This window comes from Eschrichtius robustus, chromosome 14 (assembly GCF_028021215.1).
Source record: "Eschrichtius robustus isolate mEscRob2 chromosome 14, mEscRob2.pri, whole genome shotgun sequence".
NCBI lineage: Eukaryota > Metazoa > Chordata > Mammalia > Artiodactyla > Eschrichtiidae > Eschrichtius > Eschrichtius robustus.
The window spans coordinates 12,651,644-12,678,033 of NC_090837.1; the positions used below are offsets into that span (position 1 = coordinate 12,651,644).

General features: G+C 46.7%; 1 protein-coding gene across 2 annotated transcripts in view; it reads right to left on the reverse strand.

Annotated features, from left to right (window-relative positions):
* The window catches only part of RNFT2 (ring finger protein, transmembrane 2), a 60,940-nt gene that overhangs the window by 9,184 nt on the left and 25,366 nt on the right, over positions 1-26,390 (reverse strand). For both annotated transcript variants that reach the window (XM_068563466.1, XM_068563467.1), the window contains exon 8: positions 60-209. In XM_068563466.1, coding sequence (XP_068419567.1) covers positions 60-209 — 150 coding nt within the window. The remainder of the gene's footprint in view (positions 1-59; positions 210-26,390) is intronic.

Here is a 26,390-nt window from a genome sequence, read left to right on the forward strand (position 1 = left end):
CCAGCCAGTGAATGGGTCTTCCTCAGGCCAGCCCTCCAGCCTCCCCCAGGCCACCTCACCTTGCAGAGGCTGTAGAGGACGATCAGGACCCCTCCGAGGAAGTAGCTGTTGGAGGCATCGTCTCCCATGATGTATTTATACCACAGCTGGATGGGAACGAGTGAGCGGAACAGCTGGCTCAACTCCTCAATGACCAGATAGAACTTTCCCTGCAACCACACAGAAAGCATCAATTATTATTAGCAGTAAAGACCCAAAGGACCCAGCTGGGGGGCCCCCCAGCCCAGGGAGTAATGACATTCCAGGTCACAGGCAGCCCATTAGTCAGCTCTGTAAAGCACTCAGGCCTGCTCCTAATGGGCCTGCAATGTGGCCGGGGAGACACGGCCCCTGCCCGCTGCCCTCGCCCGCTGCCCACCAGCCCAGGAGACCAACACTCTGAGGATTGCGTTTCAGGGAGGGAGAAGCTGGACACCTTCAGCTGAGGGTTGGCGTGTGGGTCACTCCCTGGTGTGTACTGTGGCTTTGAGGGCTCAAAGCCAATCACGGGGGCACAGTCCCTGGCCCTGCACTCAGATCACTCTCACCTCTAGGGGGCTGACCCAGGCATCGAGGGTGACTGCCCTCAGTGGTGTGGGCAGGGTGGGCCACAGGATGCAGGAAGGACAGGCAGAGAAGAGGAGAGGGGGGAAGACGTGTTCTCCTTCCCAGCTGCCCCACCTACTGTCTCCAAGGAGGCAGGATCATATCTGGTGAAAGAACATGGACTTGGGTTCTCTGACCTGGGGGACTCAGAACTTTATCTTGCTGCATGTCGTGAGCCTCACTGTGCTCATCTACAGAATGGGAATCACAACTGCTACCTTCTAGGGTGGCTCTGAAGATTAAAGGAAATAAACAGGAAAAGCATCTAGCGTTCTCTTTCTCTTCCTCTTTTGGCTTTTATTCAAGTCCCTCAAGCTTTCTGGAGCCTGTGCTATAAAATGGACAAGAAAATAACCCACCCTGTCGTGTCTAATAAAGTTAAACAGACACCTGCTTAGGACCCAGTAATTCCACTCCCAGGTGTGCACCTGAGAGAAATGAAAACATATATCCATCTGTAGGCAAATGTTCATAGCAGCTTTATTCATAATATCTTCAAACTGGAAACAGCCCAAATGTCCGTCAATGGAAGAATGGATAAACAAATTGTGGTATATTTATACAATAGGACATTACTCAGCAATAAAAAAGGAACAAATGTTTGCAATACAAAGCAACATGAATGAATCTCAAACATTCTCTCCTATCAAAGGAGACAGATACAAAAGAGTACATAGTGTGTAATTCTGATTCATATGAAGTCCTAGAATAGGTAACATAAAACTGCACTGAAGACTTCCCTGGTGGCGCAGTGGTTAAGAATCTGCCTGCCCATGCAGGGGACAGGGGTTCGATCCCTGGTCTGGGAAGATCCCACATACCGCGGAGCAACTAAGCCCGTGCGCCACAACTACTGAGCCTGCGCTCTAGAGCCCGCGAGCCACAACTACTGGGCCTGTGTGCCACAACTACTGAAGCCCGCATGCCTAGAGCCCGTGCTCCGCAACAAGAGAAGCCACTGCAATGAGAAACCTGTGCACCGCAACGAAGAGTAGCCCCCGCTCGCCGCACTACAGAAAGCCTGCGCGCAGCAACGAAGACCCAACGCAGCCAAAAATAAAAAATACAGTTAAAAAAAATAAACTGCACTGATGGAAATAAGATCAGTGGTTGCCTGGGGTGAGCTGGGGGAGGAATGACTGCAAGGGGGCGTCAAGGAATTTTGGGGAATGAGGGGGCGTCAAGGAATTTTGAGGAATGAAAGAAATTGTAGATTGTATATGTAAATTTTATATTTTATATAGTGATGGGGGTGGTGGTTACACGTGGGTATACATTTGCCAAAACTCACTGAAACGTGTGCTTCAAATCTATGCATTTTCTTGTACAGATATACAATGTTATACACCTCAATAAAGTTGATTGAAACAAATAAAAAACAGAGAAACAAACAGTCCCGCCCCAAGCATACATAGCCTTAAAGATGTGAATAATCTTGGCTCCAGCAATTCTACTTCTAGGAATTTATCCTAATAATCAGGGATATGTGGTAATAGATGTGCCAGTAGGAATGGCCACTGCAGCATTCTTTAAAACAGTACAAACAAAAACAGGTAACAAACTAAATGTGCAAAAAGAGGGTCTGGTTATGGTAGGGATCGATAATGCAAAGCCATACAGCCAATCAAATACCATCCTGAAAAGGAGTGACTTTGCAGTGAAGAAATCCACTACATACCGCTTTAACCAAGTGATCAAGGTTAACATCCCCAGTAATAAGTCATACTGAAGCCTAAACCCCTGATAAGATGCCCTGAGAAAAATACAGTATCATCCTGTGTATTCTGGTCAAAAACTTACAAGCTCAGTTGAATCATAAGAAAACGAGACAAAGCCAAACTGAGGAACATTCTACAAAATAACTGTCCAGCATTCTTCAAAAGTGTGAAGGTCATGAAAGACAAAGAAAAGACCAAGGAATTGTTAGATCAGAGAGGACTAAGGAGACATGACAAATAAATGCAACGTGGGATCTTAGATTCAATCCTAGACCAGGAAAAAGACGTTTGTGGAACAACTGGCAAAATGTGATAAGGTCTGTAGTTTAGTTAATAATAATGGTACCAATGTGAATTTCCTGGCTTTGCTAATTGTACTATGGTTATATTAGATGTTAATATTAGGGGAAGCTGGGTGACGGATATATGGGAACTCTGTATTATTTTTGCAACTTTTCTCGAAGTCTAAAATTATTTCAAAAGAAAAAGTTAGAAAAGAAATCATCCTGGCGAAGGATATCTATTGATTCAGGGAAATGCTCATATTATAGTTCCAAGTGGAAAAGATACAGAATGCAGAAACTACTCATTTTCATTGTGGTAAACTAGAGGGAGAAAAAAGTTACAAAAATGCATTGTGGGGTTTCCCTGGTGGCGCAGTGGTTGGGAGTCTGCCTGCCAATGCAGGGGACGTGGGTTCGAGCCCTGGTCTGGGAAGGTTCCACATGCCATGGAGCAACTGGGCCCGTGCACCACAACTACTGAGCCTGCGCTCAAGAGCCCCCAAGCCACAACTACTGAGCCCGCGTGCCACAGCTACTGAGGCCTGCGTGCCTGGAGCCCGTGCTCCGCAGCAGGAGAGGCCGCTGCAATGAGGAGCCCACACACCGCAGTGAAGAATGGCCCCTGCTCGCCGCAACTGGAGAAAGCCCACACGCAGCAACGAAGACCCAACACAGCCAAAAATAAATAAATAAATAAATTTATTAAAAAAAAAAATGTGTTGTGTATCCATCAAACGGATGATGTACAGAATGTGGACAGAGACTTTATATCTACCCCATTATATTCTGTCTTGATGGGCTGAGCACAGGTCGCTCGGAAGAGGACTCCTTGAGGCAGATGTACCCACATCTGCTAAGGACCAAGGAAAGGCATCCAGTCATCCACTCACCCCAATGTCTGACCTTGCAGAATCGGAACCTCACCCCAGACCTGCTGAATCAGAATCTGCAATTTAACAAGGTTCCCAGGTGATGTGTGTGCATGTTCAAGTTTGAGAAGCACTATTTCAATGGATAAGTGGAACAAGGGCAGTGAAGTAATATGGGCAGGATGAGGAAAGAAAGGTATTCCAGAAGCCCAGAGGTGATGGAAAGGATGGTCAATCTTTGGCCATCTTGCTGGGCAGCCTCCTGCCTTGTCCTCCTGGCCTCATGGTGGTTGAGGACATGACCACCTCATGAAAGGTCCTATGTCCCTGTGTCTCTGGGAACCCTGGCATGCTGGCATCTGGTTGACTCTGGAGACAGACCCTACTGTCCCCTCTCAGGCTAATCTTGCACAACCAGCCTGGCTTGGTGGTTAAGAGTGTAGCTCGGGAACCAGACAGCCTGGGGTCAGATCCTGTTGCCAACCACCTTGCTATTACTGATCCTTGGTCACTGTCTTTGGATCCCCCAGTTCTCAGGCTCCACTAGCTGCAGGCTGGTCCCCTGGTCCAGACCCCAAGCTTCCCACTCACCTAATGCGTGAGTCTGAAACAGAGGTCAGCAATCTTTTTCTGCAAAGGGCCAGATAGTGAATACTTTGGCTCTAAGGTCATACAGTCTCTGTCACCACTATTCCCTTCATCTATCGACAACAGGTAAACAAATAGGCATGGCTGTGTTCCAATAAAACTTTACTTACAAACACAGATGTTGTGAGGCATATTTGATCTGCAGCTTGTGGTTTAACAACCCCTGGTCTATAAAATCAGAACCTAGATAAGTCAAGTCATGATGGGGACTCCAACACATCCCCAGACTTTCAGAGAAGGCTCAGGGACCAGTTTCTTGGCCCTTCTTCAGGTGCTCTGCTATGTAGACCAAGTTCTTCCTCTGTAGATGGACCAGTAGTCCCCTACTCTTTGCTGAGCTAACACCTGTTCATCTTCTGGGTCTCAGCTAACTGTCACCTCCTATAAGAAGCCTTCCCCAACTCCTTAATTAAATTAAGTGCTCCTGTTACACCCTTTAAATCACTTTAGAGCACTTCTCACAATATTAAAAAAAATTACTTCAGTATCTCTCTCTCCCACTGGACTGTAAGCCCCATAAGCATGAAGATAATTTGGCTCCTGGTCATATTCCCAGCACGCAGCACATAGCAGGTGCTTATTTAAGAGCTAGAGACCTCTGAAGCGTAAGATTTTCCACCCTTATTACTCAGGTCAACATCTAGAGTTTGCTGATGGAGAAGGAGAGTTGGAACATGGAAGAGAGTACTTCTCTTCATAGGCAAGCCCTGATGTCACAGAAAATAAAATAAAGGGAGACAGTGCTAAAGGTAGCAGTTAGCTGCTGGGGGGGCCGGCCACTTGGAGAGGAGATAAAACCACCGGGGAAAACTGGGCACATCCCAGTGAAACCATCTCTCTCTAATTAAGCAGTTTTATAATTCCAGGTTGCTTAAGCATGTTATTTCTGACGACCACCAGATGGACTGTGTGGTTTCTCCGGGGTGTCAGACAACAAGGAAAGCGATCAGATTATGACCCGTCTGCCCTCCCTGCCACCCGTAAAGGGGGAACAGTAGCAATTGCTGCAGAACTTAGGCACAGAGAACTCGCTGCTGGGATTCTGATAAAGGGGGCAGGAGCAGTCAAGGAGGGGAAGGCAGGTTCTGTTCTGACTTTTACTGTGAGGATGGGGGAGGGACCAAAAGTGAAGTGGGAAGCAAGGAAACGACAGAGGGCTGACTGGAAGGGAGTGGGAAATGATGGCGAGCAGGATGCTGAGAAGCCGGAGAAAGGAACAGGTTAGGAGACTTTCGGAGAACGCACCTACCTGGGAAAGGTGATGTGAAGGATCGTGGGGATGAAGAGGAAGGGGAGGGAGACATAATCAGAGTTGTTAGCAGCGCAAATGTACAAAGATATAAAGAATGGATTAACAGGGATAAAAGGTTTTTTCTGCATCAAAATTAATAATGAATATTTATACGGCTTTACCTGTTTATAAATCTCTTTCATACACATTTTCTCACCTACAGAAGGAGGACAGCACAGCAGTTAAGGGCATGGGAATTGGGCCTCCAAAGTCAAATCCTCTACCTACTAAATTAGGTTGATTTTGGACAATAATTTAACTTCTCTGAGCCTCAGTTTCCTCATCTGTAAATGGGGTTGAAAACACAGACACACACACACACAGACACACACACACACACACACACACACACAGTGGTGTGCTGGCAAATCAGTTCTCCGGAAAACAACCAAAAAAAAAAAAAAGGCCCTGATATGTGTGCTTCCAATTTCTGTGGTGAAAGTACTCCCACAGGGCCAATTTCAAGCTTCCTAGGGTTTAACGACTGCTTGCAAATTTCCTGAAAATGTAACCATTGGCTTTCACAAGCCCACGCAAACTTGCTCCAACAGGCCAAGGTGATTGTGAGGATTGAATGAGCAAATGCACCTAAAACATAGGTACCCAGGAAGGGCCCAGTGCATGATAAGAGCTAGTAAAGAACCTCATGATGATCTGGGGATGTGGGCATTATTACTGTCACTCACGTTCTTTTAGAGATAGGACACCTCAGGTTCAAAAGAACTAAGGAATGAACGAGAATGAGGCAGAGGTGCTATCTGGGACTCCCAGGCCCAGGCTGCATGAGACCTGGCAGCTGTCACTGCCTCCCCCTTGCTTGCCCTTCCTCCCCTTCCTTCCTCCTTTCTCGGGTTGTGAGAAACCCAAGGGACAAGGGGAGACCACGTGCAGAGGCCAGGTGCAGAGGGAGAGGTTCTGAGCGACACTACACAGGGGAGAAGCAAGGAACCCAGCCAACAGGGAGAACCGAGGGCCCAGATATAGGACCTGAGCAAGTCATCCCACCCATGTCAGCTGAGGCATTAGACCTGTGAGTAAAAAAGCCATTGTGGATGGTCCAGTCTCAGCGGACATCACATGGAGACCAGCTGTCCCCAGTGTACCCTGGCTGAACTCCTGACCCACAGAATCATGGGAAATAATAAAATGGTGGTTGTTTTAAGCCAAAAGAAAGAAAAAAAGAGAAAAATGAACTAAAGTACTCATCTAAGGAGGTGATGGTGATGTTTGCCAGTGCTTCTTAAGGCTGGCTTGTTGGGTTAGCACTCCAAGGCCCTGTGCCAAAAAGCCAGCCACACTGCCACGAGGAGAGTGATACCTGTGCTTCTTTCTAGAATGTTCTTTGAAGAACACAAATCTGATCATTGCGGACCCCTGCTTATAACCGTAGGCCAGGGGGCCTTTGGGAGGTAATCAGGTTATGAGGGTGGAGCCCTCATGAATGGGATTAGTGCCCTTATAAGAAGAGACATGAGAGCATCCTCCCTCCTTCCATGTCTGTCTGTCTGTCTGTCTGTCTCTCTCCCAAACCCCTGCAATCATTCTTGACTCTTTCTCTCAGAATCAACATCCAATTCATCTACAAATTCTGCTGGAAACAGCTCCCTAACAACTTCTGTCGTTGTCCCCCTATGATTTATTCCTCACACGGTATCCAAAATGAGCTTCTCAAAATACAAGGCAGAACAAATCATCCCAGGGCTCAAAACTGCCAATGTCTTCTATCTCTCTCAGAGTGACATCTGAAACTCTCACCCTATCTTCCAGATCCTATAAGATCTGCCCCCTGCCCACATGTCTGATGTGCCTGATTCTCAAAAACAAAAAACAAAAAACAAAAAACAAGCACAGTTCTACCTCAGGGTCTTTGCACTTGCTCTTCCCACTTCCTGGAGCACTCTTCCTCCTGATGTCTGCCAGCTGGCTCCCTCACGTCCCTTGGGTCTTGGCACACATGTCATCTCATCAGGAAGGATCACTGAACAATGTACATAAAATAGCACCCCTGCACTTCCTACTTCCCCCCATCCTCCCCATCCTCTGTATTCAGCTTTCATTTTTCTTTTTTGCACTCACCCCCAACATGGACTGTATTTCTTTGTTATGCTCCTGAAATACAGGGGCTCTGTGTCTTTTTGGCATTACCATTTCTGTTTGCAGAATCTAGAGGAGCACTTGGCATCAAACAGGGTGCTCAGTCGAATGAATAAGTGGGCCTCAGTGTCTTCATCTGTAGACTGCAGGTAATAATAGTACGTCCCTCAAAGAGTTTTGATGTTAATAACAGCAAATACATACACTGAAGGCTTATTACTTGCCAAGTGCTGTTCTAAGCACTTTGTATTAATTTAACCCTCACAACAACCTATGAGATAGGAGCTATCATCATCCCCATTTTACAGAAGAGTAAACTGAGGCACAGGGAGGTTAAGTCACTTGCTCAAAGTCACACAGCTGGTAGGTGGCAGAGATAGAATTTGAATCCAGGCAGGCTGGTTCCAGAGGCCACGTTATAAATCCTCTCTCATCAGAGAAATAACGTGTAAAGATCTTAAAACAAGGTGTGACAATGTTCATTGCAGCACTATTTACAACAGCCAGGACATGGAAGCAACCTAAGTGTCTGTCGACAGATGAATGGATAAAGGAGATGTGGCACATATATACGATGGAATATTACTCAGCCATAAAAAGAAACAAAATTGAGTTATTTGTAGTGAGGTGGATGGATCTAGAGTCTGCCATACAGAGTGAAGTAAGTCAGAAAGAGAAAAACAAATACCGTATGCTAACACATATATATGGAATCTAAAAAAGCAAAACAAAACAAAAAAATGGTTCTGAAAAACCTAGGGGCAGGACAGGAATAAAGATGCAGATGTAGAGAATGGACTTGAGGACATGGGGAGGGGGAAGGGTAAGCTGGGACGAAGTGAGACAGTGGCATGGACATATATACACTACCAAATGTAAAACAGATAGCTAGTGGGAAGCAGCCGCATAGCACAGGGAGACCAGCTCAGTGCTTTGTGACCACCTACAGGGGTGGGATAGGGAAGGTGGGAGGGAGACGCAATAGGGAGGGGATATGGGGATATACGTATACATATAGGTGATTCACTTTGTTATACAGCAGAAACTAACACAACAATGTAAAGCAATTATACTCCAATAAAGATATTTAAAAAATAAATAAATAAAAAATAAAAAAAGGAGAAAAAAAAGAAAAAAACCAAGGTGTGACATACCATAATATTAAATGTTGGCTATTATTATTATCACTACTACTTGCTGCCTGTTAAAGGAAGCTCATTTTGGACTAAGGGCTAAGGAGAGATAAGTCATAGCCATCCTGGGTGCTGACTGTCCCATAAGCCAAGTCTCTTGGGTGGGTCTGATGTGTGGATGGCTGGTGATGTTTGCCAGTGCTTCTTAAGGCTGGCTTGTTGGGTTAGCACTCCAAGACCCTGTGCCAAAAAGCCAGCCACACTGCCACGAGGAGAGCGATGCCTGTGCTTCTTTCTAGAATGTTCTTTGAAGAACACAAATCTGATCATTGCGGACCCCTGCTTATAACCCTCCCTGGCTCCCCACTACCCCCAGGACAAAGGCTAAACTACTTACCAAGCCCTCTGGACCTGGCCGTCTACAGTGGAGCCATAGGGCACTGTGGAGGCTCCATGCATGTGCCACATTCCGGGGAAAACTTGTAACCTTGATCATGACTACTACATAGGGATACTGTAAGCATCCAACTAAATCAGCATTTCTCAAAGTGTGGTCCAGGACCCTGAGGGTCCCCAAAACCCTTCCAGAAGGTCTGTGAAGTCAAAACTATTTTCATCATAATTCTCAGACATTAACTGACATTTTTATTCTCTAACAAGTATACAGTTGAGTTTTTCCTGAGGCTATATGACATGATTTGCAACAAATGAGAATGCAAGTATCTTCTATCAAGCCAGATATTAATTTATAAAAATGTAAAAACAAGTCCCTTTTCTCATTAATTAAAAAAATAGTTATGTCTCTTTAAAATATGTTATTTATTTTAACACATAAGGGGTTGATTATTATTTTAAGTTAATTAGTAAGTACTGTAAAAAGTTCTTGGTTTTAATTTCAATTGTGGTGAATTGATTTTAATTTCTATTATGGTTACATGGGTCATAGCAATAACCCATGTAAGCAAGCTCTTTAGGGTCTTCAATACTTTCTAAAAGTGTAAAGAGGCCCTAAGTCTAAAATGTTTGAGAATCCCTGAGTAGCATGTGGAATAGAGTAAGTATTCAATAACTTTGACTATTATTATTTTTAAGAAAGCATTTTTTTATTTTTAAAAATTTATTTTTATTTTTTGAAATTTTTATTTTGTGTTGAAGCATAGTTGATTAACAATGTTGTGTTAGTTTCAGGTGTATAGTAAAGTGATTCAGTTATACATATATATGTTATCTATTTTTTTTCAAATTCTTTTCCCATTTAGGTTATTACAGAATATTGAGCAGTGTTCCTGTGCTACTCAGTAGGTCCTTGTTGGTTATCTATTTTATATTATTATTATTATCTATTTCTTTGATAGGCTGTGAGCTTCATGAATGCAGAGAACCATATCCTGTTCACCATCTTTCCCCTATGCTTAGTCAGGGTGTGTCCCTAGTTGCTGTCACCTTACATTCTTTCTCTCCTTCTTCCTTAGCACTAGAGTCCTCAATATTTTAGCTGGATGATATCTTAAACAAAGACTACATCTCCCAGCTTCTCTTGCAACCAGGTGCCATTTTAGTGGCACTTCAGTGGCACTAAGCTATAGTAGAAGTGTCATGTGACAACTTCAGAGAAACTTTCACCTTATTCTTCCCCCCCGTCCTCCTTCCTGCTATCTGGAACTTAGATGTGATGGCTAGTGCTCTAGCTGCCATATTGGACCATGAGGAGGAGTCCCACACCCTAGGATTGGTGAAGTAGTAACCTGGAAGGTGTCACACTACCAGGTTTGGACTGCTTACCTTTGGACTTTACATGGGAAGAAATGAACCCTTCTTAAGTTTAAGCTATTATTATTATTTTTGCTGTTATTGGCTTATCCCAATTCTAACTAATACAAAGGATTTGGCACTGAGTAGGTGATCAAAAAATGTTTTTTGAGTGAATGAATGAACAAATGAACAGGAGGGCTAAATGACCTTGTAGTTCAAATAGCTAGGTTTTCCACAGGTGTGGCTCATAGAGAACCCTGATGCCAAAGGTGCTAGGAAGCAAGGGTCAGTGTATAAGGAAGGGTTTATAAAAAAGATGAGGCTAGGAGAGAGGAAAAGGGGCTGTCCAGTGACTGCTGGGTTCAGCACAGAGCACCATGAGAAAGGCATGCAGTGTAGAAGAAAGGACGATGATTTGGCTCTTACTATGTGCTAGGCACCTACTCTCTGCACAACACTGTGAGGTAGGTGCTATTAATGCTCCCATTTTACAGATAAGGAAAGTGAGAAGGAGAGGATAGCCCCAGGGGACACAGCTAATAGACAGTTCTGGACACCTCTACCTGGTAGGAAAGATGGCCACTAGTAGCCCCAAGCCAACACTCTCACAGCTTAACTCCAACAGAGAGAGAGGGGCCTAGTTTCTCCCAGGGGGCCCATTTGCCAACCCGGACAGCGAGCCTTGGATGGATTGGTCAGATGGGGCAGGGGGTGGGCGGGGCGCCGTGACTGACAGCCGCATCAGGACCACAGGGAGAGGGAGAGGCGGTTCCCCACAGAGAGGGGTGTCGGGAAAAGGAGGCCGGAGAGCTTCTCTGAGTTAAGGCTAGCACTGGGCCAAAGGGACTCCTCATTGCAGAGCCCTCCTCTAAAGTGGGGAAAATAAGCAGGAACTGCGTCCAGCCTCCCGGGTGCTTTCCCTCATTTGCTTTTCTTGCCCTGGACGGCTGGTTAGCTCCCAGCCGCCACAGGGGACAGGGCCATGCTTCCGAAATGGGCGGGCTGGGCCCGCGCAAAGAGCTGAAAACAAATACTTGTTTTCTTGGGAAGGCGGCCTGCAGGTCTGTTATGATTGCAGGCTGCACAGGGGACCGCGGCTGAAAGAGCCCTTCAGAACAGAACAGCCGCAACATCGACCCGCTGAGGAGCAGGCGGGCCCATCTAGGACTTCTCAGACTTGAGAAGGCTTGGCGGGTGGGGAAGAGCTTAGTAACTGACTTCAAAACAACCTAGCCAGGAGTGCTGGGGGCAAGAGGTGTTGAGGGCACTGGGATTAGAAGAAAGGCTAGAGAGAAATGCAGGGGGTTGGGGAGGAGAGGGATACAGGAGAGGAACTAGGAGATGTGGGCAAACGAAGAGAGGGGAGAAATGACAGAGCTAGAGGACAGAAGAAAAAGGGCACCCAGGAGTGAGAGACCAGGCAAAGAGGGGGCCAAGGAGGAGAAAGTAATCTCATTATTAAGCACCTACCATGGGCCAGGAATTGTGCATCAAATGCTCCCCTGGTGGGGTAGTTATGACCCAGTCCCATTTCTCAGATGAGAAAGCTCAACATAGGCACGGGAGGCAGGAATAAATCGTGGGAGACTGAGCTAATGAGATAAGTACAAGGGGAAAGAGACAAGAAACTAGCAGCAAAAGAGAAGAACTAGGGCCAGTTAACGGGTGAGAAAACAGAGGCTCTAAGAGGTTGTCCAAGTGCTAGACAGGGGTAGAGCCAGGTTTAAATCCAGTCTGACTTCCTATCTTGTGTCATTTCGTGCTTTGAGTGCTATGAGGAGCGAAGAAAGGGAGACTCTAGCAGGAGTTAAAGTGAGATGTGGGGAGAGAGAAAGAAAAGATACAAGGTGTGTGGGAGGGTGGAGAACTGAAGAGGGAGGATAAGATTCAGGATAATGGGCACCTTGGCAGGGGTACTGACCAGAGGGGAAACGAAGGAGCCTTTCGGGTGCTGGAAATGTTTTATATCTGTGCTGCCCAATACAGTACAGATAGTACTGTAATAGTCACATGTCTATTGAGCGCTTTAAATGTGGTTAAATCTGCACTGAGATGTACTGAAAGTATGAAATACACAGGAAACTTCAAAGTCTTAGAAAAACAACAAAAAGGTAAAGTAGCTCATTAAAATTTTTTATATTGATTACATGTTTAAATGATAATAGTTTGGACATTCTGGGATAAATAAAATATATTATTAGAATTAATGTTACTTGTTCCTTTTTGCTTGCTTAATGTGACTACTTGAAAATTGTAAATTGCTTATGTGGCTCGTATTATATTTCTGTTGGAGAGCGCTGGTGATATCTTGACACATATGGATATACATGTACATATTTTACATATGGATACATACATATGTAAAAACTCATCGAGCTTGTATATTTATAATTAGATCACTTTACAATATGCAATTTATGCCTCAGTAAGTAAAAAAGTAAAGAGAAGAGTGAGCCAGGTTGGGTACAGGCTGAGAGCGCGGCAGGTGGGGGGCGGGGCCAGAGGCAGGCGGCCGCACGTTACCCGGCAACGGGCGTTGCAGGTGACGTCACCGGCGGCGGCCGTCAGTCCCCCTCCGGGTGGCGCGGGCAGGCCGGGCCTCCTGCCTCCTCCTCCCCCAGGCCCGGATGAGATCACCGCAACGGGCGGCCGGCTGTCCCCGCGCTACCAACAAATCGACTCCTCGGCGAGCGCCAGCATCTCATGATCTCATGGTCCCGCGGGACGGCGCCGGCCGATGAGGTCACAGCCCCGCGACCCGGGCCGCCAGGGTCTGCGCACCGGCTCCGGGCCGGGACCTCTGGGCGCCTAGCATCAGTACCAAGCAAGCCCCCAGCCCCCGGCTCTTCAGCCTTCAGGGACAAAGGAGGTGGCTGTTTGCGAAGGGCAAAGCTGCCCTCTCCACTCTTTTGCTGCATCTTTCCCCGCCCACTTTATTTGAACATTTCACCCCTCAGGCCACGTGTCTATCAGGGAGTGACCGCACCAGCTCTCCAGGACTTGAGGTCAGGCGCAGTGCGAGGCGACTTGCACGCATGATTTCACAGCCGCCCAGTGAAAGAAGTTCTATTCTTAGCTGTCTGACAGTCTAAGGAACTGAGGCTCAGAGGAGTAAAGGCCCTGCCCCAGGTTACCCAGCTAGGAAAGGGTGGCTCTCCCTTTCTTCTCCCTAGCTGCACCCCAAACCTCCGCTCCTTTACCCCAGTTCCTCCTTGCTCTGGTGGGAACAGTGATCACGGCCACGCTTGCTGGGTGCCCACGATGTGCTGGGCACTTTATATTAAAAGTCACTGTTCCACATGCTAAACCCACAGGAGAGGTCCATTATGGACTAGTTTGTGAGGAGAACCAGAAGGCTCAGTCAGAGGGGTGAAGTGGCTTGTGGCAGAGCTAGGGTTTGATTCCACAGCACAGTCTTTGTATTACTCTACACCCCCTTCCCCAGCAAAAGATGAAGCTTTCCTGTTGACAGTGGACAATATACCCTCTCACCTCTCTCCCTCCCCGCCGGGGTCAGCCATCAAAGGAAGTCAAAGAGGGGCCCGTGAGACCCTCTTAGAGGGCGTCCCAACTCCCTCGCCAGCAGCAGGTTTTCCATCACCTACTGCTCACTAACACAGCTCCGCATTCAATCTCCAGCAATGTTCACTGCCCAGGCCAACAGGGAGGGAGGGGGATGACATTTACTGAGTGGCTGAGCCAGGCACTGAGTCATGGCCATTACCAAGAGCAGAGCTGTGAGAGGGTCATTTCCAGCTTCATTCTGCAGATGAGAAAACTGAATTTATTTGTTTTTTGAATGAAGATTTATTTTACCATTATTTGTTGGCTGTGCCGCACTGCTTGCAGGATCTTAGTTCCCCAGCCAGGGATCGAACCTGTGGCCCCTGCAGTGGAAGCGCAAAGTCCTAACCACTGGACTGCCATGGAATTCCCCTGAATTTATTTTAACTAAAGTCAGATGGCAAGGAAGTACGAGTTTCAGCTCCAATATCATTTCCACAGAGACAGGCCTTCCCATCTTCCTAAATGAGTCCTCCATGAATTCTGTGTTTATTTTATTCTTAGTGCTTATTACAATTTGTAGCTTTATGTTTGTGTGTTTGTTTAATGGTGACCTCCCCAACTCAATGAAAGCAGGGACCCTGTCTGTTTCATCCACCACTGCATCCCCACACCTATGTAGTGCCTGTCATACAACAGACACTCAAGAAATGTTTTTAGAGTGGGTGCAAAGAATTGTTAGCTCAGACTGGTGGGCAGTGCTGATATTCAAACCAAGGCTCATTTGAGCATAAAGCTTGGGCTTATTTTGTACTTTCTAGGAAGTCCAAGCCTCTTTGTACATGTGCTTTATTCACAGCAAAGTCCCTTTGGTGCTCACTCACAGCCTATTAATTCTAAGTTTACTCACGGTACTGACAAGCTTGATGTTCTGGTTTCCCAACCAGCAGTGTCCTTGCTTGGTAACAGAGAGGAGAGGGCAGGAGGAGGAAGTTGGTAGGAAATTAGGTGTGGAAGGGAGGAAGTTATACATGCTTATGCCTGCTCGGATCTTTACTAATAGCTCAGCAAGGAAGGAGACATAAAAACTACAGAGAAGCAGACACAAGGAAAATGAGGGAGTGGTAACCACAAAACTCTGTGGTTTCTTATGCACAAAGGGAGGAAAGGAGATGGATGGAACCCAGGGGGTAGGCACAGGGAGTTTCTAAGCCACAATTAATTTTCTGCTTTTTAAGCTGGATACATGAGTACTTATTGTTTACAGACATACAGAACACATTGTTTCTTGTTATAAGAAAGAAATACTATGCACCGTGTTCTTTCATAGAATGGAAGATATATTTGAAGTGTGATGCATGTAGTATATTGTTTAAGAGATCTGTAATACTGCTCTTCTAAGCCTTAGAATCTAAGGTACTTTAAGCTGCATGAATCTCTGTGTTCTAAAGGTGAGTAAGATGAAGGCCATTCACAGAGTAGGAAGGAAGCTTGTTTCCCATACAGAAAATGTATATGTTTCTTACAAGCTAGATGAACGAAGTTTTGTACAGATTGTTCTTTCAGTGTATGGAACTTGTACCCAGGATTTGGAGTAGCCAGTGAAATGTTTGAAAAACCTGCAAACCTACTTTTTCCAAAGTTTAACTGAAAGCTGTGTGAAACTGTGTTCAAAGCCCAAATAAGAGTGAAGGCCTTTCAGACTGCATGGAAAGGCTTGTTTCCCACTTAGTAAATGTATGTGTCTCTCATAAGCTAGACGAAAGAAGTTGTGTGTGTGTGTATGTGTGTATACACCTTACACGTTATCTTAAAAAAAACCACAAGCAGAACATTTGCTTGCTTTTTAAACTGACTATAACAACCCCATAAGGCAGGGGGCAAATTAGTACCCCCAATTTCCTAGAAGGTACAAAATAAACCCCAGCTTTATGCTCAAATGAACCTGGGTTTGCCCACTAGCCTGAACCACCAAATCTTGGGAGAAACTGAGGCTCGGTGTCAGAGAAGGTCGTCATTTTGCCTAAGGTCACAGAGCTAATAAGTGGCAGAGGTGGGATTTGGATCCAGGTCTGTCTGATGTCAGCATGGATGCTCTTACCCACCACTACATCCTACCTTCTGATACCTAGAGACTTGTTATTAAAGACCAGAGCCGGTGAAAACACCTGCTACCTTCTCCCTCCGACCTCCAATTTCGTACATTGGTCCTCTCTCTGCTCTTCTGGCTTCCATGCCAATGGCTGGGATTGGCCTCTGTGCTGTGGCCCCAGGGGCCAGGTGACAGAGAGCCCTTGGGGCTGGGCTGAGGCCGCATAGGAGTCTCTAGGCTGTGAGGAGAAATCTGCCCCTCAACAGCAGCAGTCAGGCGCCCAACTTCATTGGCTGTGGTTCGCCTGATTTAAAAGCCTCCGCCCCATGAACAGGAAGGGCCCAGGCCACGTGTCCCAGCAACATGCATATCAGGAGCTTCCTTACAAACAGGGCCCTGCTCCTTGGGACCCAGGAGAGGCCTAATTATAAGGTGTTGATGATTAAGCCCGAAGTGGCCTGGGACCCTGTTAGCTGCAGAAAGGCGGCCTCTTCCCTCTCTCCCAGTCCCAGGTGGATGGATGTGCTTATCTGTCCCCATGTCAGCTACAATCTTAGGCACAAATGCTCTGGGCCACAACTTCCCAAGCCTGTCTACCTCCTAAAGCACGGGGGGTTGGGTGCATGAGGAGAGGGAGGCCACGATGGGCAGAAGGTGCCTCCTTCCTGGTGGTCTAGAGATCATGACAGGAACTAGACAGACATGGGCCCCAACTGCAGGTCTGTCCTTTTTCTGGGAGGTTGATTTTGCCCAAGTTACAGCACCTCTCTGGGCCTCAGTTTTCTGCAAAGTGCAGGAGGTGGTACAGGCTGAGTGATGGCTCCCCCAATATGCCCACATCCTAATCCCTAGAACCTGTGAATGTTACCTTGCATGGCAAAATAAATTTTGTGCATGTGCAGATGTGATTAAGTTTTAAGGGTTTTGAGAAGGGGAGGTTATCTTGGATTATCAGGGGTGGGGTGAGGGCAATGCCATTACAAAGGTCCTTATCTGGGAGGATGGAGGGTCAGAGTGAAGGAAGCAGAGGTTGGAGAGATGTTCTCTGAAGACAGAGGAAGGGGCCACAAGCCAAGGATCACAGGCAGCTTCCAGAAGCTGGAAGAGGCAAAGGAACAGATTCTCCCCTAGAGCCTCCAGACGTAACCAGCCCTACTGACACTTTGACTTTAGCCCCATGAGACTGAGTTTGGACTTCTAACCTCCAGAACTGTAAGAGAATAAATTGTGTTGTTTTAAGCCACTGAGTTTGTGGTAATTGTTACAGTAGCCAAGAGGAAACTAATATACCCTGTATTAGTTCCCACTGTCATGAGGATAGTGTCAGGACCAAATGGTCAGAGAATCTTAGTTTAAGGCCTCTCCCTGAAGGGCTGGCTCTAGGGCAGGATGGGAGGAGGCCAGAAATCACGCTTGGGGCTGGGAGTGGCGTCTGGTGCTGTGGTCCCCTACCGCCTCTCTGACTGTATCTCCTATGACCAGGACTGGCTACCTAATTTGCAATGCTCGGTGGAAAATGAAAATGCAGGGCCTCTTGTTTAAAAAAAAGTTTAGAATTTCAAGATGGTGACAGCAGATCATCAAAACAAGTGTAGGGCCCTTCTGCACAGGTTGCACACCCATGAATCCGGTCCTGACCTGCATTCTGCTCCACCCGTACCGACTTGCTGCTCCTCGAACTTGCTAAGCATTCTTCCACCTCAGGGCTTTTGCACATGCTATTTCCCTTGCCTAGAATACCCTTCCTCAGATATCTGCATGGCATATTCTCTTGCTTCTTTCAAGTCTTTGCACGAATGTCACCTTCCCAGTGAGGCCTCCCTAGCTACCCTATCTAAAAGAGCATCCGCCACCACGACACTCCTTGTTTTACTTTTCTCTACCCGATATATTGCTTATTTATTTCAGCCTTTTGTTTACGTAAGTCCCTTGAAAGCAGATACTGTGTTTATTCACTGCTATATACCTAGGACCTGGTATAGGGCCTGGCACAGAGTAGGTGCTCAAAAAAATACTGGTTCAATGAATGAATGGGTGGATGGATGGATGTAAAGAGACTAGGATGGTGCTTGGCACGTAGTACGTGTGCTGTGATTGGCTTCTGCAATGACAATTCTTATCCTCATTTATTCCTAGGTAATAACAGGGGTAGGGGTGGTGTCACGCCTCCCAGGGCCCCCTTTCCTCTGCTTACCTTGTATTTTCAGTAAATAGTATATTGTGATAATAAATAGTAAATTACTGAGCTGCAGTGATTAGACGGCTTCATTCATAGGCATAATCTTGTTTACTCTTCACATCAGTATGATTACCATCCTCATTTTACAGATGAGGAAACTGAGGCTCAGAGACGTCTACTGACTCACCCAGGGTCCCATGGCTAATAAGTGGAGCAGCCGAGATGGAGCCTGCTTGTTTGATTCCAAGTCCAGGAGACCCACTCAACTCACTGCGCACTCAGTTTGCCTTTGCAGCATTCTCATTAACTACTTAGTTCAATGTCTGTGTTTTTGAGTGCCTACTACATGCCAGACACCATGCTAGGGATAAAATGAAACATACGGGAGACCTGGTCTCTGGTCTCACGAAGCTTGCAGTCTAGTTGGGGAGACAAGCCAGCAGTCACAACGGCACACGATGAATACGTGGGAGCACAAAGGTGAGTGGTCCAGCCCCACCTGGGGGCAGGGAGACAGTTCTCCCAGCAGAGGGAACAGCCACTGCAAAGGCCTGGAGGTGAGAGACAGGAGCAATGATGGGGGTGGGGGAAGGGACCAAGAGAAGTTCAAAACATCTGGCAGGTGACGGATGGGATGTCAGGCTGGAGAGAGAGGCAAGGAACAGGCAGGTGTTGAAAAGGACTCCTTGGTCAGCTTCTAGGTTACTGAGAGTGCGCTGAAACCGTGGGGATGATGATGGTTCCCCCTCTTGAAAATAAGAACAGCCCTGGACACAGAAGCTGGCTGCAGGGAAGCCTCCGCCTCACCTAGCGTGGGGACAAGTCTGCTCTGGGTAATACCGAGCCCCAGAGGCCTGCAGCCACCCGGTCAAGTTCACCAAGGAACAGAGCTCTCGCCCCTCCCCTCCTCAGCCATCCCGCTGCCCCTGCTGCCATCACTCAGCATGTATTTATGTAGGGGCAAAATGTGCCAGGGACCTTGAACAAGGACACGGCAGAGAATAAGTCTCTGTGATCCGGGTTCCTCTCCCTCTGCCCTGTCCTTGTTCTTTTGTGTGTATCTCCCTCCCCATCTCTGTCGGCCCCTTGAAGGCAGGACCAGGTCTTATCCTCACAGCAAAGATTTTGCAGGCACTGAAAATTCTGTGCTAAGCCTTCTAAATTCATGAGCTCATTCTCTCCTCACTGGGCTCCTCTTTGACATGGGTAATATCGTCTATTAGCCCCATACACAGAGGAGGCAGTGCAAGCTCAAAGCCCTGAGGATACACAGCTAGTGGCAAAGCCAGATTCAAAGCCAGGCTGTTCCAAGACCCAGGGTAGGAAGTGTAACATTTCTTTCCTTCTTTGGCCCATTCAAGGTCTGACCTTGGCACTCCTAAGCCCCGAGGAGAAGAGGCAGGGGTCCGTCAAGCCTTAGTGGGCTCTCAGCCGCTGAGCAGTAGGCCTGGTGTTTACCTCCAATCTCTAAGCTCCAGAGTCCTGACCCACGGGTGCCACGGGGGAGAACGCACAAAAAGAGAAACGTATACATACGTATTGAGCACCTACTACGTGTCGGGAGTTGCTGAAAGCACCTCCACCTGCGTTGTCTCAATTTATTTTTTAGCTTATCTCAAATCTCCCCTAAAATCTTGAGGGAAACAGCATTATCTCTTTTACAGATGGGGAAACTCAGGCACGGAGCAGGGAGGTGACTGGCCAGAGGTGATACTGATGGAAATGGCAGAACTAGGGTTCAAACTGGCATCCACCTCCCTCCAGAGCCCAAGGTCTTTCCAAATGACTCTGGAATATTTCTGGACAAGCTGAAAGTTGAGAAGTGTAAGTGGTGGGCTCCTCGGACCAAATCTCAGCTCTAACCCCCTTTCTTGCCCCTGGGGTACCTGGAGGAGATGTGAGAGCAGGGCAACCCTACCCACAGCAGTGGAAGCCAACCCCAGAAAACCAGCAGAGCGGCGGCCCCCCAGCGCAACTCCAGGCCCCCACCCGGAGGGAGGGAGGAGGTGAAGGGGACGCCTCCGAGGCCACGTCAGGGAGTCTGGCTGCCTCCCTAATCATTTAGCTGGAGAAGAGCAAAATAATCACCACTTAGCTGGCTAATTAATCCCCGCAGCACCCCAGAGTAGGGGTTGCTACTGCACAGCCATAATGTGGTGTAGAAAGGTACATGGTGGGCCTGAGAGCCAGGGATCAGGGCCTCCCTGCTTGCCCTGAATGCAAATTCACACCAGCCATTTACATCACTCATCTGTTCATTTGAGAGTCACTGCACACCTACCACACGTCGCCTAATCACGAGCATGGCAGACGTCACCCCTGCCCTCCTGGAGCTTAGAGTCTGGTAGGGAGGAGATATTCAACAGTTATCTGGAAAAATGCATACGCCAAACTGCTTTCCACTTTGGTACTGTGGCTCTGGCTGTCCCCTCTCCCTGGCCTGCCCTTTTGGTTTGGTTTTGCCTGGCTAACTACTACCCATCCTTTAAAACTCAGTTCCAAGGTCACCTTGTCAAAAAAGACTTTGCTGGGGGTTGGTTTAGGTACCATCTCTGTTTTCCAAGAGGGCTCTGCTTCCCTGCCTATCACCCCATCAGACTGTGAGCTTTGAGGCTGAAAGTGCCAGGTCTGGGTAGCTCCCGTGCCTAGCAGGGTGCCTGGCACTCTGTTGATGTCTAATAAATATTTGTAGAATGAATATATGAGAGGGTAAATCATGTGATCTGGAAGCAGTAACTTTTGGGCCTTGGTTTCTTCACGTGCAGAATAAGAAGGTCTTTCTGGGTCTAACAGTCTGTGAACAAGAGGGCAGGAGTATAGCCCAGCCTCTGAGGGGTTGGGGGGGGGCCTCTGGAATGTCCAAACTGGGCATTAATCATGGTGGTTTGGCCCCTGCCAAAGCCACAAGCAGGCCAAAGCCTCTGAATCCCTCCAGCCTCTGCCAAGGGAACTGGTGTATATGTTAAAGTTCTCTCTGCCTGCAAGGAACTGAAACTGACTCTGACCCACCAAAGCCAAAAGGGACTCTGGAAGGATTCTGGGTTCTCTCAGGCTTCAAGGGAGTGCGGGATCACCAGGCCACCTCACAGCCAAAGTGGAAAAACCTCTCCTCTTGACCGGTGTTTTTCCAACTTTCCCATGCACACAAATTACCTGGGGATCTGGTTAAAACACAGACTGACGCATGACACTGCTCCCAAGTGTTGAATGAATGAATGTACCCAACCTCTGTGTTCCTCTTTCCCTGGGAGAGGGCACTGGATGGGTCCTGCTCGGGCCAGGTGCCTGCCCCAAATTTCCAGTGGCGGGCCGGGCAGCAGGCGCCAACAGCCTCGGCCCCAGCCCTGTTCCCAAGTATCCAGTTATTCCCAGAGAAGCGTGGGCCTAGGGGTGGGCCGGCCACCCTAAGACAGGTTGACTACAGCTGGGGGAGCCGCACCAGCTCCCTACGTACACAGTGACCATCTGAGCTGGTGAAAGGTATCATCTTTCAACCTGGAAAGTGATTTCCAAAGGCCCAGTCCTAGGGGGCAGGTGGAGGAGAGTTTAAATAGCAGCTGTGTTCCTAATTTCCCCAGGAGGAGGCCTGGCCGCCCCTCCTCCATGTTGAGTGTTTGCCATTAAAAACAGACAGTATCATTTGGTTCAATAGAAAATGAATTAAAGGAAATTAAACGGCGGGGGCCATGCGACAAGCCTTGTCCCCCACTGTCTGAAAGCCGTTTTTCATCTTCCCCAGTGGGGAGCACCAGCTTGGGGGGTGTGGAGCCAAGCAGGGCTAGACAGATAAATAAATAACGCAAAAGACCCCCCTCCCTCTCAGGGGCGGAGGCTGGGGTGCGGGAAATCCTGGGTGCCCGCTTGGGCCCTGTCCCTACTGTGTCCCTTGGAGGCAGAATGTAGCCCTTGAGAGTCTCCCAGGGAGCGGAGGGAAGGGAAACAAACAAGACAAGAACAAAAAATGATACGCAGGCCTCTGAGACAGAAGGGGGGTCAGGCTGGCTGAGGGAGGAGATTATGGACCAGAGGGGCTGGGAGAGGGGGGACTCTGGCACCTGGACGGTGGGGAGCGATTCTGGCTGTCCCTCAGCTGCACGAAGCAAGGCTGCTGTGGCCATCCGTGCTGGGGTAAGTGAGTCAGGAGGGCAGGGGTGGGGAAAGATGGGCAGAGAGGAGAGGACTGGGGAGCGGTTAAGAGTGGGGGTCCTGGAACTAGACTGCCTGAGTTCAAATCCTAGCCCTGCCACTTACCAGCTATGTGCCCTTGGTAAGTCACTTACCCTCTCTGTGCCTCCGTTTCCACATCTGCAAATTGGGAGTAATAAGTATCTACCTCATAGGGTTGTTGTGATGATTAAATTAGTTCATGTCTATGAAGCATTTAGAACAGCACTAAGCACACTGGCTATTTGTTACTGCTATATCTTATTATCATAGAATATTGATTATGTTATTACTGTTGGTCCCTGGGGGCATCTCCCTTGGCATCTGAAGACCTAGCCATAAGCCATAGCTCTGCCCCACAGACCTGCTGTATGACCCTGGGTAAGTGAACACACCTTGCTGAGTCTCAGGTTCCTTATCTACAAACCAGGAATAATCATCCTGGGACAGAGAGTGCTGGTGCCTCCCAAGGTCCATTCTTCCCTTCCTCCTTCAAAATAAGAATCCTGATTTTTGCTTAAGTCTACTGGCACCCAGCTTCAAGAAGATGCTCCCCAGCTCCCATGCAGTGATTGTGCCTGAGTGGTGGCCAATGAGATGTAAGTGAAAATGACAGGAGCAATTTCCAGAAATTGGAAATGCTCACCAATGAAGGGAGAGGAACACTAATGACAGCTGATGCAAAAACCCCACGTAAAATGGTAGCATGCAGAATCCAGAAGCATATAAAAAAGATAATATATTATGACCATGTGGGGTTTGTTCTAAGAATACAGGGCTTAATAGGAAATCTACTAATGCCATTCTTCATATTAACAGATCTAAGGACAAAAATCAAATGATTTTTGATAAAATTCAACAATCATTTTTTACTTTCAAAATTTTAATAAACTGGACTTTATGGATAATTCCTTGACACAATAAAGCATTGGCCTCAGTCCCAAAGTCTATATCTTGTTTTATGGGGGATTGTGATGGTTAGTTTTATGTTTCAATTTAGGCTATGGTATCTAGTTATGCAATCAAACACTGATCTAGGTGTTGCTGTGAAGGTATTTTGTAAGTCTGAGAAACATCTACAATCAGCTGACTTTAAGTAAAGAAGATTCTCCTCAATCGTCTTGGTGGGCCTCATCCAAACAGCTGAGAAGCCACAGAGCTCTGCAGAGGTCAGAATGTTCCACTTTCTTTAACAAGGAAGAACTGAAGGTAAAGGCTTAGGCTTCATCTTTTGTGCTGACATTGATTGGTAGAGGCTGTCTGGATTGCTGCACTGAGAAAGCTGAATCTGGGTAAAGCAGGGTCATGATTGTTTAGTGATTCCTGACACAAGCACAGGTTGGCAAATGGTAGCTCCTAGGGTGTTTGCCATCTCTGGATTCAGCGCTGCTCTAGGGATTACTGGGCACCTGGGCTACAAACGTCAAGCAGAGCAAAGAAAGAACAAATCCTAAGGTTGAGTGTGAACATCTGATGCCTTGGGGTAAAACTAAAATTAGCCTCGTGATTTCAAAGAGTTAAGTTGGCCAAATTCACTTCTGATGGCTTCCAGCACAGACTCCTGGCCACATTTCACTCCTTGGGGTCTTCTATTTCCCAAAGTATCTGTGTGCTGCAGAATATTGAGTCCCCCACTCAGACAAAACTTTCCTGCAAAGGCCAAACTAGAAGGAATTAGGAATGCAAATGAATTCAAACTCCTGACCAGGGTTAGCAAAATTTTTCTTAAAGGGCCAGACGGTAAATATATTAGGCTTTGTGGGCCACTGAGATTGTCACCACTACTCAACCCTGCCATTGTAGCATGAAAGCAGCCACAGACAATACATGAATGAGCATGACTATGTTCCAATAAATCTTTATTTATAAAAACAAGCACTGGGTCCATAAGTTGTAGTCTATCTCTGAACTAGGTTCTGCAGCATATTGTGCTCCTTAATACAAGGTTCCATGGTTAATAAGTTGAGAAAATGTCAGGGAAAACAAAGTGAAACAATTTTCTTGGCTACAGGACTTCTCAGAGCCTTTACTGTGTGCAAGTGGAGGATAAAGTTTAAAGCATTTCCCAAAGTCCTTGACCATGGAACACCTTTTAACAAAATGCCTATCAACATCTCCCCAAGGCCCCAGAATCACAGTTTAGTAAATGGTATTTTCTTCCATCTGATTTTGGTTAGATTCTGACTTTCTTGCTCGCCTTAAATTATAAATGGATAACTGCAAATGCTCTCTACTTTCTTTAGAATAACAGTAACTAATAAACAACAAGGATTTACTGCATAGCACAGGGAACTACATTCAATATCTTGTAATAAACTATAATGGAAAAGAATGAAAAATGGATATATACATGTATATGTATAACCAAATCACTTTGCTGTACACCTGAAACTAACACAATACTGTAAATCAATTATACTTAAAAAAAAAAAAGAATAACTAACCAGCCATCATTTGACTTGTGTTATCTTAATCCTCACAACAATGTTGTAAGTCCTAATATTCCCATTTTAAAGATGGGGATACTGAGGCTCAGTGAGGTTAATCAGGGTCTAAGAGGGTGAATATCTTATGGGTCTAATCTAATCACATGAGCCCTTTAAAAGCAGAAGGGGAAGTCAGGGAGATGTGAAGCACATTCTGGCTTGAAGATAGAGGCGGCGACGTGAACAGACCAGAATGTGGTTTCTGGGAGGTGACAGTGACCCCTGGCCAACAGCCAGCAAGAAAACGGGGATCTCAGTCCTACAACCACACAGAACTGAATTCTGCCAACAACCTGAATAAGCCTGAAAGTCAGTTCTCCTCAAGAACCTCCAATAGGAGCCCAGCCTAGCTGACACTTTGATTTTGACCTTATGTGACCCTACACAGAGAACACGGGCAAGCCCACCTGGCTTTTGACCTACAGAACTGTGAACTAATAAACGGGTGTGTTTTTCAGCCACTGAGTTGGTGGTAATTTGATAGGCAGCAATTGAAAACTAACACGGGTCCGTACTATTGTGATCTCATTTTATAGACGAGGAAGTGAAAGCCCGCAGAGGTGAAGGAACCTGCAGGGTGACACAGCTGCTAAATGGCAAAGGGTTTCTCAAACAGGAGTTGAACCCAGGCAGTCTGGCTTTTTACTGTTACGCTGTGTTTTACACATGTATTTGTCTGCAACAATCTCCAACATAGATGGTTAAGTTAAAAAAAAAAAGCAAGGTGGGAGCTGTGTATAGAATATTACTGTTTGATTATATAAAGATGAGTAGGAAGAACATATACATGGGTCTGCTTGTATATGTGCATGGTAGCTATGAAAAGATTCAAGGATGATATGATTATTTCCCAGGGGGGAAAATGGGTGTCTGGGGCCAGGACAGGGAAGGAGACTTTTCACCATATATTGTTTTTGGTGTTTTGACTTCTGAACCCTGTGACTGTATAACGCATTAAAAAAATGAAGTATCCTCAATAATGAGAGGAATGGGGAATACTTGGGAGACATATGAATAGGTGAAAAAACACTCTCAAAAGGGCCCAGTACTGTAGGTAAACTGGTTTGTAGGTATATTAATTTGCTAGGGCTGCCATAACAAAGTACCACAGACTGGGGGGTTTATACAACAGAAATTAATTTTCTTATATTTCTGGAGACTAGCAGTCTGAGAACAGGGTGTAAGTCCCTTCTGGGAGCTGTAAGGGAAATATCTGCTCCACGCCTCTCTCCTTGGCTTACAGATGACTGTCATCTCCCTGTGTCTTTACGTGGTCTTCCCTGTGTGGTGTGACTGCGTCCTAATTTTCTTTTTATAAGGACACCAGTCATATTAAATTAGGTCCCACCTTAATGACTTCACTTTAACTTAATTACCTATTTAAAGACTCTTTCTCCAAATACAGCCACATTCTGATGCACTATGGGGTTAGGCCTTCAACATACGAATTTTTGCGAGGGACACAATTCAGCCCATAAAACGAACATTTAATCCAGGGTTTCTCAACCTTGGCACTACTGACATTTGGGAC